Source organism: Artemia franciscana, unplaced genomic scaffold (assembly GCF_032884065.1).
Source record: "Artemia franciscana unplaced genomic scaffold, ASM3288406v1 Scaffold_2021, whole genome shotgun sequence".
Lineage (NCBI taxonomy): Eukaryota > Metazoa > Arthropoda > Branchiopoda > Anostraca > Artemiidae > Artemia > Artemia franciscana.
Window position 1 is genome coordinate 29,403 of NW_027063071.1, and position 16,229 is coordinate 45,631.

The 16,229-nt window shown below is 37.0% G+C and overlaps 1 protein-coding gene across 1 annotated transcript; it reads right to left on the reverse strand.

The window, feature by feature from the left end:
- Positions 1-425: 425 nt before the first annotated feature.
- LOC136042791 (anoctamin-7-like) lies at positions 426-15,786 on the reverse strand. Its single transcript, XM_065727738.1, has 3 exons — positions 15,587-15,786; positions 6,321-6,482; positions 426-612 (listed from the first exon to the last, which is right to left on the reverse strand). Exons 1-3 carry the CDS (start codon positions 15,635-15,637, stop codon positions 565-567), a joined length of 261 nt encoding a protein of 86 aa, XP_065583810.1. The 5' UTR covers positions 15,638-15,786; the 3' UTR covers positions 426-564.
- Between the last annotated feature and the right edge of the window lie 443 nt (positions 15,787-16,229).

Consider the following 16,229-nt stretch of genomic DNA (forward strand, 5'->3'; position numbering starts at 1 on the left):
GGAACACTGCTCTAAACCAATAATTTTGTCAACCTACTTAAGCTTCCTTGAGAGGATGAGGTTGGATGCAATACTGTACACTTCTCAGATCTTTCTAATTGGGAGAGGGAGGAGGCTAGAATAATACCTAACCAAATCTAAGTATTTAATGAAAATATACCTGTACCTGTAGTTTATTTCGCCAAGACTGAGCAAATTGTCACCAAGTGCCGACCGAGAAACCGGTTTTACTCAGATCAAGAACAACAGTGTGGTAACTATAAGACGTAGTCTAACTACTGAAAATTTCAAGAGAAAATGTCAGCAGCATTAAAAGAAACAATTTCCGGGCAAATATGTTTTTCTATCATGACATCTATCTAGCTACCCGTATTTCTGTATGTCCGAAGCACTTTCAGCCTTAAAAACGGATGAAACAAAACCAATTTGAACAAAAAAAGGTTTTATTCAAAACAAAATAAATTCATTTCGGCAGTGTTTGTTTAATACTGAAACTGGATAAGGGCTATGGCTGCATATTTTTTATCTTCTCAACTGTTCAAATATTCAATACCGCTTCAAATTTTACTTTTTCTTTTGGTTGTACGATCCATTTGAAGAGCTGACGGCCTCCTGAAAAAAAAAAAACACAAATAAGAAAGTGTGGTGTATTACATAGGTGCAACTCTCAAAGATAAAGGAATATAAATTTTAGTGAATTTAATTTGAGTGTAATGTAACAAGAATTTTTCTATTAGAACATTTTGTTTAAAATAGGGGGTATAAACTGCCTTAACTGCACAAACTGCAGTGCTATCGAAATAAGTACAAAAAAGAACCAAAAACAACAAAACCAACAAACTTTAATACGGTTGTTTGGCTTAGATATATATCCATAATAAGGGAGAGGGGAGACAAAGTAAATATGAAAATTGGGAAAATTGGGAGTGCAAGCTCCCTCTTTCTAATAGCTGTGATAACAGTCTAGTTTACTCTTATGTCCTCTTCTGAGCCAAGCCCCTAGAATAGCAAAATTATTATTTCATTAGTTCAGAACATTTTTGTTAATATAATTTTCATAGTCGCTTCTAGCTTAGCAGCATTCCAGTCCCTCCTTTTTATCACTATATATGCTATATACGAAATTTTGCAGGTTTTGAAAGTGTGTATAATTTTCTACTTGCTTTTCATAATGTCAGGTAATTTGGAATTGAAAGAAAACAAACAAACAAAAGCAATACATTTTTTTTTGGTATAGATAGATAAATTTATTATAAGCCGAACAAGGCCTTACAACACAGTATTCGGAAATTCACATCACAATATAATAACGCGAGTCCTCTCTCCCATTCCGGCGAATACAACAACATCAAAAAACACGAACTTATATTGCTCTCCTTTCCTTTCATTATCAATATCATGCCTACAGGTTTTGTTTTCTATTGTAAATATAACAAGGCCATAAAACACAGTATTCTATGATACGGTGGCTGGCGTTTACCCCCCCCCCCCACCTCTATGGAAGATTCCCCCCTAAAACCCCCTGAAAACTGTTCCCTCCCGAAAATAGCACCCCCTACAGAAATATCTCCCATGGAAAACTCCTACTCAGAAAATCCGCCGGAAAATCACCCTCCCCCCCCAGTGGGTGGTTGGTCTGAAATCACTTTTGACTTATATAAAAAGGACTAGAGCTCTCAGTTTCTGGTCTAATCTGCACCCTCCAAAGTTTCTGCGCCCATGAGGGGGAGGTGTCAAGGAAGGGACAGCCCCCTTCCTATATGATGTGCATTCTCCTTATTTTAGTGTTTGATGTTACTCTTTACTACCATAATAATAGCGTAGACCAGAAATATTCCCAGAAATCATAAGGGAGTAGATATCAACATCACATTTTTGATGTGTTTTTAAAGTTTCTTTTATACCCCACCAAAAGTAAATACCCTACCCCCCCCCCCACAAAAAAATCTGGTTACGGATCTGGGGATTATACATCAATTTCCACCTCCAATCTCCTTTCGTCTCTCCCTTAGAACTAATTCCGTATTTATCTGATAGCTCCATGAGAGCTGGGATGTTTTGGCATTAAAATGTTCCCTTTGAGGGATCTCTCTTCCTCATAACTACAAAACACTCAGAGACCCCATTGTAGAAGTTTTAAGTGCCTTTTTGAGCTTTATAAATTGTCCATTGCTTACAGATAGTATTATTTTTAGTATTTTTATTTTTATATTTTTTTCGATGGGTAGTTTTCTGCGGGGGGGGTGGGATTTTCCGGGGAATTTCCAATGAGGAAAACATTTTCTAGAATAATTTCATCTCAGTGGGGCTGTAAACTTGGCAGAAGACTCGTTTGAGTACCCCTTTTAAGGTTCAAAAGTAATAAGGCGGCAAATAGTGTTTCTGTACCCTTTTTGCTCTGCCTCTCCAAAACTCCAAACAACATTGGATCAAAGCATTGAGCTAGCTATTTTACTCAAAAGGATTTAAAGGATCAAATAATATGTCTCTAAGGATTCTGATCCACAAAAATCCGAGGGCAAAAAGTCAAGGACTCTAAATTATGGACTTCCGGTTCTTCCGGCTGCTTTTTAGTAGAAGAGATTGGAATGTCACATCATGTTAAATCTAGAATTTTTCATAGGGGGCCATCGTCCCTTTTATCAAATTAAATATAAAAAAACAAGTTTTTTTAACTTTAAGTAAGGAGCGACATTATAGCTTAAAAGGAACATAAATTATCCCGTATATGAAAGGGGTTGTCCCCTCCTCAACGCCCCGCTCTTTACGTCAAAGTTTGACTCTTTGTAACAAATCTACTTTTTAAAGAATAAAGAAAATTTAACGTAAAGAGCGAGGCCTTGAGGAGGGGACAACCCCTTTCATATACGGAATCATTTATTTTCGTTTTCAGCTTTAATGTCGCTCCTTACTTGCAGTTAAATAAACTTGTTTTTTTATTTAATTTCTTAACGTTTTTCAATCAATGCATGTTTTGATTTTGACTCATCGCACATGAGCAATTAAAACGAAATTTGCATATTAATTTTTCTTTTGCTAACTGGCTTTCTCATAGTTTTGATCGGACCATTTTCATAAAAAAGGGTGAGGGAGGAGGCCTAGTTACCTTCCGATTTTAGGTGGCTAAAAATATAAAAAAATAAAAAATATATAGTTGTATATTTTTTTTGCGAACGTTTTTGTTAGCAATAAACATACGTACCTTACGGATTAGCTTACGTAACGAACTTCCATGTTTGTGTATTTTTATTACGTATATGAGGGGGTTCGCCCCCTCATCAATACCTCGCTCTTTACACTAAAGCTTGAACTTTCTCCCAAATCTTTAAGAATGACTCCTGAATCAAAAAGGCCGTAAAATAAATAGTTGACATTACAAAAAATACTTTAGCGTACAGAGCAAGTTATTGTGGAGGAGACAAACCCCCTTATAAACGTAATAATTTCTGTTCGTTTTAAGTTTTAATGCTGCTTCTTACCTCCAGTTGAACTTTTTTTATTTATTTTCTCATTTTTTTTAAATAATGCTAGAAAATCCTGCGCCCCCTTCATGGAAATTATCTTTCCTTATAAAAAATTCCTCCATGAAAAGATCCTCCCACGTAACCCTCTTCCCCCGACCTACCCCCATCCCTACGCGAAAAAGTCCCCCTGAAAACGTCTGTACACTTCATAATAACCATTACTATATGTAAACAATGTTTGTAACTTACAGCCCCTTCCCCCAGGACTGTGGGGGATTAAGTCGTCGCCAAAGACATAGTTATTAGGCTTTTGACTAAGTTGAAGAGAATGGCTATCTCAAAATTTTGATCCGGTGACCCTCCAGTTTTTTTTGGTCACAGAAAAAGGGCAACAGAACTTTTAATTTCCATTAGAATGAGCCCTCTTGCGACATTCTAGGACCACTGGGTCGATACGATCACCCCTGGGAAAAAAACAAACAAACAAATAAACACGCATTCGTGATCTGTCTTCTGGCAAATAATGCAAAATTCCACATTTTTGTAGATAGGAGCTTGAAACCTCTACAGAAGGGTTCTCTGATACGCTGAATCTGATGGCGTGATTTTCGTTAAGATTCTATGACTTTTAGGAGGTGTGTCCCCCTATTTTCAAAAATAAGGCAGCTTTTCTCAGGCTTTTAACTTTTGATCCATATGACTAAACTTGATGAAACTTATATATTGAAAATCAGCATTAAAATGTAATTCTTTTGATATAACTATTGGTATTAAAATCCTGTTTTTTAGAGTTTCGGTTACTATTGAGCCGAGTTGCTCCTTTCTACAGTTCTTTACCACCTGTTTGATACGCTACACTTCAGTGTCCTGAGTGCTCATTTATGTGTCACATGCTATCAGGAAAAAAATTTGAGAGATATATTTTAATCTAAATAGTCAAAATATTTAACAAGTATAACTCCAGGTTTAGTGTGGCCCAGACAGCCCTAGGGGCAAGAATCTTAAATTTTGAAAACTGTCCATTTTTTCACTGAAAGATTTTAGTAGAAATGGGTTAGCATGTTGAATTTAATGAATAAGTACTGGAAACAGGTATTTGAGCATATCAACTGTCAATATGGCTCAAAGTAACAAATTCATTAGCAGTAAGCCTGCTTTCAACTGAAGTACCCCAAATCCAAGTTAATTGGTTTTTCTGAACCATAATTCTCATAAAGCACATATTACATACCATTGAAGTACAGTAGCTAGATATTTGAACCGGTATCTGGAACACTTTGTTCCAAACTTTGTTCAGTATGGGACGGGAGTCAGTGGCGTGACTCTGTAAGCTTAGCCAGAGTCGACCCAGCTTTAAATGGGTACCTGGAGAAATCTGGGGAAGGTAAACAGGAAGGGTGTGCGAAAGCACAGGATGGTTGGCCCCCAACCCCCCATTGCACTTCCTGGCTGAAGGGCCAAGAAACGGAGATCAGCACCGCCGGTAGGGACTGTAAAGTCTAATGCCGTATCCTTTACCTTTTTTTTTTATCTGGAACACTGTCACAAGGACACCGATTCGATATAAGGATGTGGGGACACATCAGATCAATTTTATGAAGTATATGTTGCATAACACTTAAATACAGTATTTAAACCTTGGTATTTAAACCAAGGTACTTGGTTTACTTTGGTACTTTACTTGGTAGTAAACTAGGTATTTAAACCTTACAAGTACCAACTAACCAGGAAACCAATATTACCAATGAACATTTAACCATTTTAACACAGTCACAAGGGCACCCGTTTGTCAGAAGGATGTGCGGACACATTAGGTAAATTTTATGGAGTATATATTATGCAACACTTGAGTATAGCAACTAGGTATTTGAACCTCTCAAGTACCAATTAACCAATAAACCAATATTACTAATAAACATTTAACACTGAAATACTATCACAAGCACACCTGTTCGTCATAAGGATGTGCGGGCACATCAGGTGTTATGAACTACATACTACATAACACTTGAGTATAGCAACTAGGTATTTGAACCTCTCAAGTACCAATTAACCAATAAACCAGTATTACCAATAAACATCTAACCCCTGGAACACTGTCACAAGGACACCCACTTGTCATAAGGATGTTCAGACACATCAGGTAAATTTCATGAAGTACATATTACAGAACACTTAAGTACAGTAACTAGGTATTTGAACCTCTCAAGTAACAAATAAAGGGCGGCCAATAAACGTTTTACCGCTAAAAAACACTCACAAGGAAACCCATTTGTTATAACGTAGTGCAGACACGCCAGAACATATTAAATGGCTTACTCGCCTCATGGTCTTCAAATGATATCCTAGTTTTAAAACCACCCTTCTCGGGGCTATCCAGGATTTTTAATGGAAAATGGAATTTAAGAGCTCCCATTAGGGGAGGACAAGGATGTAATCCCTCATGGTCCACAAATAGTACCCTCCTTTTAAATCATACTATCTTTCAGTTATCAGTATTTAGAGGTTTGAACTGGAGGGGGGTAATAGAGGCCTTTTTTCCCACGAAAGATCGAAAAATTCATAAAAAATATATTCTAGAAGGGATCAATTTTCTGAAAACGGATTATAAGTTCGATATACAGCAAATTTAACTCTTATCCCAGAAATAAACATGTTTCAATGTTATTTCTAAATACTAGGAATTAATTAGGGTTAAGAATTAAGCTTTTTCAAGCAAATTTAACGCTTTACTTCAGATTCTCCAGTATACAATCAGTTTTTTTTTCTTTATTGAGTCTCACAAGGTCTACATGGCAGCCATAGCTAGGTGTTGAAGCAATAAAAATAATTCCAATTAAGGATGGAAATACAAACCTTATTTGACAAATTCAAAATATTTAAATTGGAGCAGGATTTGCCGGCTTTTTTCATCGCTTCTCTAGCCATATGCATCTCACGCTTTATACTATCCTTAATTTCAACTGGAATATCAGGGATTATAATGGAGATCAGGCTTGTGATACCGAAAACCAAGTGCTAGAAGAGAAGAAGAAAAACAATGGCAATAAATTCAAATTAACTAGAAATTTTAACGTTATTTATCGTTTTTTACAGTAGGATTTGAGTCCGTCACTTTACGGTAAAGACTTACATCTCCAAGTCATCTGCGGGTTCTTTTGTAAACAATTCTATTAAATCTTGAAGCATGTTGCTCTACCATGTTGTGTCAACAAGAAATATTGCAGCATTTAAAACAGACTAGGTAAATATTTACCGTAAAATTTTTACCGTTGTGGCGCACCTATTTTTTATAGCCAATAGATATGCCCGCTAAAAATACCTTACAGTAGAAATAGATGATATTTCAAAAAATGCCTGCAAAAAAGGGAGAATACTCCCTTATAAAATAAGTAATCTATCCTATTATAATACAGGAGCGTCGGTTGAGGGGAAAGGGGACAGTTGCCTGCAATAATATGGAAAAAATAATATATAGCCCTTGCCCCATGACTGTCTGGATATAGACCCCTCTTGCCCCCCAGGAGATTCTCCCCTGTTATAATGTAAAAGTTTACCCCTTATAAATAGTTAGAATATAAGTTCATGGAGAATCTTCTTCCCAAGATCAGTTCCAAAAACTGATCCGTGTAGTTGGGTTTTAAAACGTAGTGGAACCTTAAAACTTAGTTGAACCCCAGTCCGTTCCCTTTAATATTAGCTTTCTTCCTCAGGATCGGACCTATTCACTGTAATACCCTTTGTTCTGATCATAATGTCACGAGTAAAAGGCCCGAGTCTGACTATAGTGGGAAATCCCTTTGATTGGTGACTTTTTCTATTCCACTTTTTGTTACAAACGAGAAAAGCCAGGCTTTATTTATGAAGTGTTGCATTCCCACAAATTGGCATAATAATTCAAGTTTGGGATTATTATAGTCGGTGTTAAGCGTATTCTCCCTGGGAAATTCCTTCTGTGGAAAATCCCTTCCCAAAAATCTGCCGGCGGAAAATTCCCCCGGAATTCTACCCATCCCCCACAGAAAATTTCCACATATGCTAAATTAAGCAGCCACAGAGAAAAAAATGGTTACCTCACAATGTCGAACAGATGTCCCAAGGGATAGCAAAAGGACCAGCTATCTTCCTTTTTACTCAAAATTAAATGACAAAAAAAAGTTGTTTCAACTGAAAGTAAGGAGCAACATCAAATCGAAAAGAAGTTATTCCGTAAATGAACGAGTGGCTTTCCTCCTCAATACATTGCGCTTCACGCTACTGTTTTAGCACTTTAAAAAAGCTTCTTATTCTAATTGAATGACCCTGTGTGTTTCAGTAGTCGTTCTTAAAAAAATGGGACAAACAGTTAAAGTTTGGTGTAAAGAGCGATATATTGAGGAGGGGGGTGACCCCTTCATGTACTGAATAATTTCCTTTCATTCTGAGGTTTAATGTTGTTCTTTACTTTCAGTTGAATTTTTTTTTATCTGAATTTAATTTCTGATTGTTTTTTAAATAATATCAGTAAATCCGACTTACCCTCCATGAAAAATCCCATACCCTTATATGAAACTCTTCCGTGTAAAGTTCCTCCCACATAAAATACCCCTCCCTGTAAAATTCCGTCAGGATAATTCCATCCTCACTGAAAAATCCCCCTTCCATACAATTTCTTGCGGACGATTAAGCCAAAAAAAAATTCTCCTTGGTATGGTTTCATTTGAAAAAGACTATAATTTCGATTTTTTTTTCCGATCACTCCAGATATTGCCCCTTCTGTAGAACCTTTTCCCGGAAATCCCAATCCGCTGAAAATTTTCCCCGGACAGTTTTCCCAGAATATAATGAGAAAGCAAGAAAAATAAAAAAAAGTCGTATTGGAATTCTGTCAAATCCCCCAGTATAAAATTTCCGCTGGAAAGTTCACTCCCAGAAATATCCCTCCCCGTGGACATCCATCCCAAACAAAAATCCCCATCCCGAAAAATGTGTGTATGCTTCCCAATAGCAAATACTATGCGTAAACAATGGACAAATTTTATATCTTAAAGACCTATCCCCTGGGACTGTGGGGGTCATGTTATATACGAAAGAATTCTTTTCAACTATGCTGAAAAAATGGCTATTTGAAAATTTTGGTTGAACGATTTAGGGGAAAAGAGGTGTGGGAGGAAGCTAGTCGCCCTCCAATATTTCTGCTCATTTGAAAGGTAATAGAACTTTTAATGTCTGTTTGAATGAGCCCTCTCCTGATGTTTTATAAACATTGGTTCAAAAGGATCACCCCTTGGGAAAAGACAAATAAACAAAACAAGAGCTAAGAGCTCATATGGTACTTGTGACGAGGCCAGAAGAGTGAAGAGCCAGGAGCTCATATGGAATGAACTTAAGCAAAATTCCAAGAATCAATAGATTGATTTAAAAGGAAAATCAGAGGCTTAATGCCGGTTAAGATTTAAAATATGAGCTCTGAGACACGAGGTCCTTCTAAATATCGTAATTCATTAAGATCCAATCGCCCACTCGTAAGTTAAAAACACCTCATTTTTCCTAATTTCTCCTGGTCGAATCGGGGAAAACGACCTTATCAAGTCAATTTTTGCAGGTCCCAGATACACCTACTGTTTTTCATCGTCCTAGCACGTCCAGAAGCACCAAATTCGCCAAAGCACTGGATCCCCCTAACTCCCCCAAAGAGAGCGGATCCGCTCCAGTTGCTTCAATCACGTATCTAAGACATTCGCTTATTCTTCCCACCAGGTTTCATCCCGATCTCTCCACTCTAAGCGTTTTCCAAGATTTACGGTTTCCCCCTCCAACTCCCCCCAATGTTACAATTTAGAATAAGGGATTTAGAATAAGAGCTCTGAAGCACAAGATGCTTCTAAACATCAAATTTCATTCAGATCTGATCACCCATTCGTAAGTTACAAATACCTCATTTTTTCTAATTTTTCTGAGTTACCTCCCCCTAACTCCCCCAAAGAGAATGGATCTGATCCGGTTATGTCAGCCAAGTATCTGGGACTTGTGCTTATTCTTCCCACCAAGTTTCATCCTGATCTCTCCATTCTAAGTCTTTTCCAAGATTCCCGGTTCCCCCGAACTACCCCCCCCCCCCCCCCAATGACACTGGATCCTCTCAGAATTTAAAATAAGAAATCCAAGTTACGAGGTCCTTCTGAATACGAAATTTCATTAAGATCCTATCCCTCCTTCGTAAGTTAAAAATACCTCATTTTTTCTAAGTTTTCAGAATTAACCCTCCCCCCAACTCCCCCAAAGAGATCGGATCCGTTCAGGTTATGTCAATCACATATCTAGGACTTATGCTTATTTTCCCCACCAAAATTCATCCCGATCCCTCCACTCTAAGCGTTTTCCAAGATTTTAGGCTTCCCCCTACAACCCCCCCCCCCAATCTCATCAGATCTGGTCGGGATTTAAAATAAGAGCTCTGAGACATGATATCCTTCTAAACGTCAAATGTCATTACAATCTGATCGCCAGTTCGTAGCTTAAAAATACCTCATTTTTTCTAATTTTTCCGAATTAACCCCCCCCCCCAGATGGTCGAAACGGAAAAAACAACTATTTTATATTTACTTTTGTCTGGTCCCTGATACGCCTGCCAAATTTCATCGTCCTAGCTTTGCTGGAAGAGCCTAAACAAGCAAAACCGGGACAGATAGACAGACCAACAGAATTTGCAGTCGCTATGTGTCACTTGGTTATTACCAAGTGCCATGAAAACACAAGAAATAGACATCTGTGATCTTTCTTCTGGTAAAAAAAAAATTCAAAATCCTACATTTTTTCAGATGGGGCTAGAAGTCTCTACAGTAGGGTTCTTTGATATGCTCAATCAGATGGTATAATTTTCATTAAGGTTCTATTCTTTGACTTTTGGGGGGTGTTCCCCCTTTTCTGAAAATCAGGTAAATTTTATCAGGCTCGTAACCCTTGATGGGTAACGCTAAACACAAAGAATCTTACATATTTGGAACCAATAAAATAAGCTGATTATTTTCATGTTCCGTTTTTTAGAGTTTCCTTTACTACTGACCTGCATCACTTCTTGCTTTACTGTTTGATTTAACATGCATTTTTAGCAACAAAATTGAAGAGAAAAATGAATGTAATCAAACAGTTCATCCAATTTTCTGACCAAAAATGTGAACGAAACAAACCAGATAAAAATAAAAGGACAATAATAGACAGCGCGGAAAGTAAAAAAAAAAAAAAAAAATAAAGCTCAAATTAGAAGAATTAAAGAATGTAAAAAACTCCTTGAGAAGGAAAAAGGATTTTACTCAAGAAAAATTCCTTGAGAAAGTCTCAATGTTCACATTTTCTATGCAAAGAACGAAACAAACCAAATAAAAAAAAAAAACAAAAACAAAAATAGACAACTCAGGAAGTAAAAAGTAAAACCCGAATTGAAAGAATTGAAAAAAAAACAGCAACAGAGAAAATGAAGAACATGGAGTCAATCTGCAGTCAAAACCAAACAATTTGCTTCTGAACCAAGCGAAAATGGATAGAACTCCTTATTCCAAGCTAGAGAGGGGACAGAAACCTCAAAGAATGCATTTTAAGGGAACAAATGTCTCCCCCCTGAGAATACCTCCCCAGAAAATACTACCCTCGCAGAATGTACACCCCTCGGAACCCTCTCCACATGGCTGGTTGGTCTCCAATCAATTTTGACTTATAAAAAAGGACTTGAAATCTCGATTTCTGATCGAATGAGAACCCTCTGAAGTTTCTACGACTATGAGTTGGAGATGAGGAACGGGAAATCCCCTTCCTATGCGGAATGAATTCTGTTCGTTCCGGGGTTTAATGTTACCCTTTACTTTCATAATAACAGAGTAGGCCAAAAATATTCCCAGAAATTAAGAGGGATAAAGTACCAGTTTCACATTTTTGATGTTTTTTTTTTAAATTGTTTTTTTTTGTAGCCTACCTTTCATCCCGAAAAAAAAAAAATCCTAAACAAAAGTCCCAAATACGGCCCTGGGGACTATATATCAGTATCTATCTCGACCCTCCCTTCGTCTCTCCTTTTAGAACTGATTCTGTATTTATCTGAAGGCTCAATGAGAGTTGGAATGTTTTGGTATTAAAATGCACTCTTGAGGAACCTCTCTCCCTTCCCAACAATAAAACAATCAGCAAACCCATTGTAGAGACGTAAAGCCTTCATGGGAAACTGTTTAGAATCGCAAAACAACAGGTAATTTACCTAAGACAAGGAAATTTGTTTAGACCTTAAAAATATTTTGGCTAGTTAGGGAGGGAGGGAGATTCCTCAAAGGGTACATTTTAATCCCAAAACATCCCAACTGTCATTGAACTTTCAGGTAAATACAAAATTAGTTCTAAGGGATAGACAAGAGGAGTGTGGAGGTAGAAATTGATGTATAATCCCCAGGGTCGTATTCCTTTGGGGTGGGGAGACAAAAAGCTTTAAAAAATGCATCAAAAATGTGCAACTGATATTTAATCTCTCTTGATTTTTAGGAATATTTCTGATCTACGATGTTATTATGAAGGTAAAGAGTAACATTAAATCCTAAATTAAGCAGAATTTATTCCGTATAGAAGGGGGACTGTCCCTTATTCATCCCCACCTCCACCTCATGATCTTAGAAACTTTGAAGGATGCTCATTTGATTCAAAATTGAGAGTTTTGGTACTCTTGGTACCTAAAAAGAACATAATTATGCAGTTACAATCCATTCTTTAAAAAAAAAAAATTATAAGACGAATTAACTCTTAGCTTTTTTTCTTATCACCATAACTGGATGAAACATTCATTTATAAAAATCTTCAATTTAATTCAAGTTTAGTTGATTTTTGTAAAAATTATTTAGAATCTATGCATTTTTCCATTCATTCTCTCCACACGGTCTGCCGTTAAGAAAAGATATATAACACGACAGGGAAAATGTTAAAAGCGAGACCTTAGACATGTTGAAAATGACTGAGACAAATGGAATTTGAATCCGATTTCAAGTGACTAAACAGAGTCAAATTTCAAAACGCTTTCAGCTCAACATTGAATTGTCTTAAGTTAATGATGTAAGTTAAGAATTAGGTTGTCTTGGAATATTTTTTTATGGCACTTAATATTAACCAAGTGACATACAGCGGTCGCCAATTCTGTCGGTCTGTCGGTCTGTCTGTCGGTCCCGGTTTTGCTACTTTAGGCACTTCCAGGTAAGCTAGGACGATGAAATTTGGCAAGCATATAAGGGACCGGACGAGATTAAATTAGAAATAGTCGTTTTCCCTATTTGACGATCTGGGGGGGGGGGGGTAGGGGCCGGTTAATTCGGAAAAAATAGAAAAAATGAAGTATTTTTAACTTATGAGTGTGTGATTGGATCTTAATGAAATTTGATATTTGGAATGATATTGTGTCTCAGAGCTCTTATTTTAAATCCCGACTGGGTCTGATGACATTGGGGGGAGTTGGAGGGGGGGAAACCTAAAATCTTGGATCTAAGATCTAAAAACCCCTTAGAGTGGAGGGATCGGGACAAAACTTGATGGGAAAAATAAGCGCAAGTCCCAGATACATGATTGACATAATCGGAACTGGTTTGCTCTCTTTGGGTTGTGTGGGGGGGGGGGGTTAGTAATTCTTAAAAATTAGAAAAATGAGGTATTTTCAACTTACGAACGGGTGATCGGATCTCAATGAAATTTGATGTTTAGAAGGATATCGTGTCTTAGAGCTCTTATTTTAAATCCCGACCGGATCTGGTGATGGGGGCGGGGAGTTGGGAGGGGGAAACCTAAAACTTGGAAAACACTTAGAGTGGAGGGATCGGGATGAAACATGGTAGGAAAAATAAAAACGAGTCCTAGATAGATGATTGACATAAACGGAACGGATCCGCTCTCTTTTGGGTAGTTGGGGAGGGGGGATATTTCTGAAAAAAATGAGGTATTTTTAACTTACGAACGGGTGATCAGATCTCAATGAAATTTGATATTTAGAAGGATATCGTGGCTCAGAGCTCTTATTTTAAACCCGACCGGATCTGGTGACATTTGGGGGGGAGTTGGGAGGGAGAAACCTAAAAATTGGAAAACCCTTAGAGTGGAGGGATCGGGATGAAACTTGGTGGAAAAAAACATGAGTCCTAGATACATGATTAACATAACCAGAACGGATCCGCTCTCTTTGGGGTAGTTGGGGGGGGGTTAATTCTGAAAAATTAGAAAAAAAGAGGTATTTTTAACTTACGAACGGGTGATTGGATCTCCATGAAATTTGATTTTTAGAAGGATATCGTGTCTCAAAGCTCTTATTTTAAATCCTGACCGGATCTGGTGACATTGGGAAAGTTTGGGGTGGGGAAACCTAAAATGATGGGAAACGCTTAGATTGGAGGGATTGGGATGAAACTTGGTTGGAAAAATAAGCGGAAGTCTTGCATACGTGATTTACATAATTGGAACGGATCCGCTCAATTGCGGGGGGGGGGGGGGTAATTCTGAAAAATAAGAAAAATGGCGTATTTTTAACTTACGAAGGAGTGATCGGATCTTCATGAAACTTCATATTCCGAATCTGCTCTCTTTGGTGGAATTGGGGGGGGGGGGTAATTTTGGAAATTGAGGTATTTGTAACTTACGAAAGGGTGACCAGATCTTAATGAAATTTGATATTTAGAAGGATCTTGTGTTTTAAAGTTCAAATTTCAAATTCCGACCAGATCCTGTGACTTTCGGGGGAGTTGGAGGCGGGAACCGGAATTCTTGGAAAACATGAAAATTGGAGTATTTATATCTTACGAATAGATGATCGGATCGTAATGAAATTTGATATTTAGAAGGAATCCATGTCTCAGAGCTCTTATTTCAAATCCCAGCCAGATCTTTTGACATTGTGGGGATTTGGAGGGGGAAATCTTGGAAAAACACTTGGAGTGTAGGAATCGGGATGAAGCTTGGTGGATAGAATAAACAAATGTCCTTGATACGTGATTGACAGAATCGTACTGGATTCGCTCTCTTTGGGGGAGTTGGGGGGAGGAGTTCAGTGATTTGGCGAGTTCGGTGCTTCTGGACGTGCTAGGGCGATGAAAATTGGTAGGCGTGTCAGGGAGCTGCATAATTTGACTTGATAAAGTCGTTTTCCCAGATTCGACCATCTGGGGGGCAAAAGGGAGAGGAAAAATTAGAAAAAATTAGGTATTTATAACTTACGAGTGGGTGATTGGATCTTAATGAATTTTGATATTTAGAAGGACTTTGTGACTCAGAGCTCTTATTTTAAATCTTGACCGGCATTAAGCCTCTTATTTTCCTTTTTAAATCAATCTATTGATTCATAGAATTTTGTTAGAGCTCATACCATATGATCTCTTGGCTCTTAGCTCTTCTCGCCTCGTCACAAGTGTCGTATGAGCTCTTAGCTCTTGTTCTTTGTAGAAAATGTGTGGAACTTCCTAGCCTTTAAAAAAAAAAAAATTAAAAACCTTAAATTTTTGTTCGGGTCTCAACATATATAGTAGACTATGTGACCGCTGGTCCTATATCACCCATCTTGGTGAAAAAAAACTAAAAATAATTACACATCTGTTACAGGAAAAATAAAAAAATTGAGCATCCATTGAAAGAGGAGTTCCAAACATTGACCATGTGGTGCAATTTTTGATAGTACAACTTTCATCAAAATCGTGTCAGTATTTGGGGATATTCCCCTCTTTTCCAGAATTAACACAAATTTACGCATGCAACCATTCGATGGGTGTGTATAAACTTATAGTTTAAAATATTTAAAACCGCCAGGAAAAACTGATTCAATTTATGTTTTTATGTACATGTTGCTTAAGTTGAACTTTACTTACCGCTCGTCTCCTCGAGCCATTTGATGGTTACATCGTTTTAGAAAAGTCTAACTTTAAATTATTGTGAAGTTGGTACATACAAAACTTGTCCGAAACATTTTTTTTCTAATCGGAAGGACAGAATTCAGGAAACTAACAAAAATCACCCCAAAAAATGACAAATACGGGAAAAATCGTAAGAATCATGAGATTTCTGATGAAAACCAGTCCCATTAAATCCCTCCCTTACGTAATTGCTCACACCCAGTTACAAAATTGAAAGATGAAGCCTACCTCAAAAACCAAGACGAAACAAAGCCGAACAGCAAAAATTGTCCAATACATTGGAGCAGGCTTGTATGCATCTTCACTTGATGGAGGATTTCGCAGACCACGATAGTAGCACTCGGTAAAATTTCGATTGTCAATGTCAATAGAAGGGCGATCTTCATCTGTGAAGTCGGATGTTGAAAATACTACAAAAAAGAAAAGGCTTATCTCCTATTTTTACCTTTATCAAGTGCTTAAAAAAAACTACCATACATACTTAAAAGCAGAAAAATGAAAAAAAAGCGAACAAAACTTAGGAGCTCTGATCTTAGTTTTTTAAGATAATTAATAAATTTTTATTAGATTTTTATCTTAATTCATAAATAATAAATCAAGATAAACAAATTTAATTCATTAAAAAATTTTCATTTTTAAACTCTTATTAATTAAAAATTTTTATTTGATTAAAAATTTTAATTGATAAATTTCAATTCATATTAATAAACTTTCATTAGCTTTTTCTCTTAATTCTGAGCTGCCTCGGGGAAAATTAAAAACTAAAAAAAAGTCCATACAAACTACAAAAAGATGAAAAGAGTAATATTTCGATCTTCCAAAAAACAAAAAAACAAAACAAAAAAAACTGGAAAAAACATATCGTTTTATA

What these genes read in the sequence shown, in the direction of transcription:
- LOC136042791 (XM_065727738.1), bottom strand. Translation starts at nt 15,637, where the DNA reads ATGTATTGGACAATTTTTGCTGTTCGGCTTTGTTTCGTCTTGGTTTTT. An exon ending in GTTTCGTCTTGGTTTTTGAG is followed by an intron (nt 6,483 to 15,586) that starts GTAGGCTTCATC and finishes CTTCTCTTCTAG; the next exon opens with CACTTGGTTTTCGGTATCAC. An exon ending in TTTTGAATTTGTCAAATAAG is followed by an intron (nt 613 to 6,320) that starts GTTTGTATTTCC and finishes TTTTTTTTTCAG; the next exon opens with GAGGCCGTCAGCTCTTCAAA.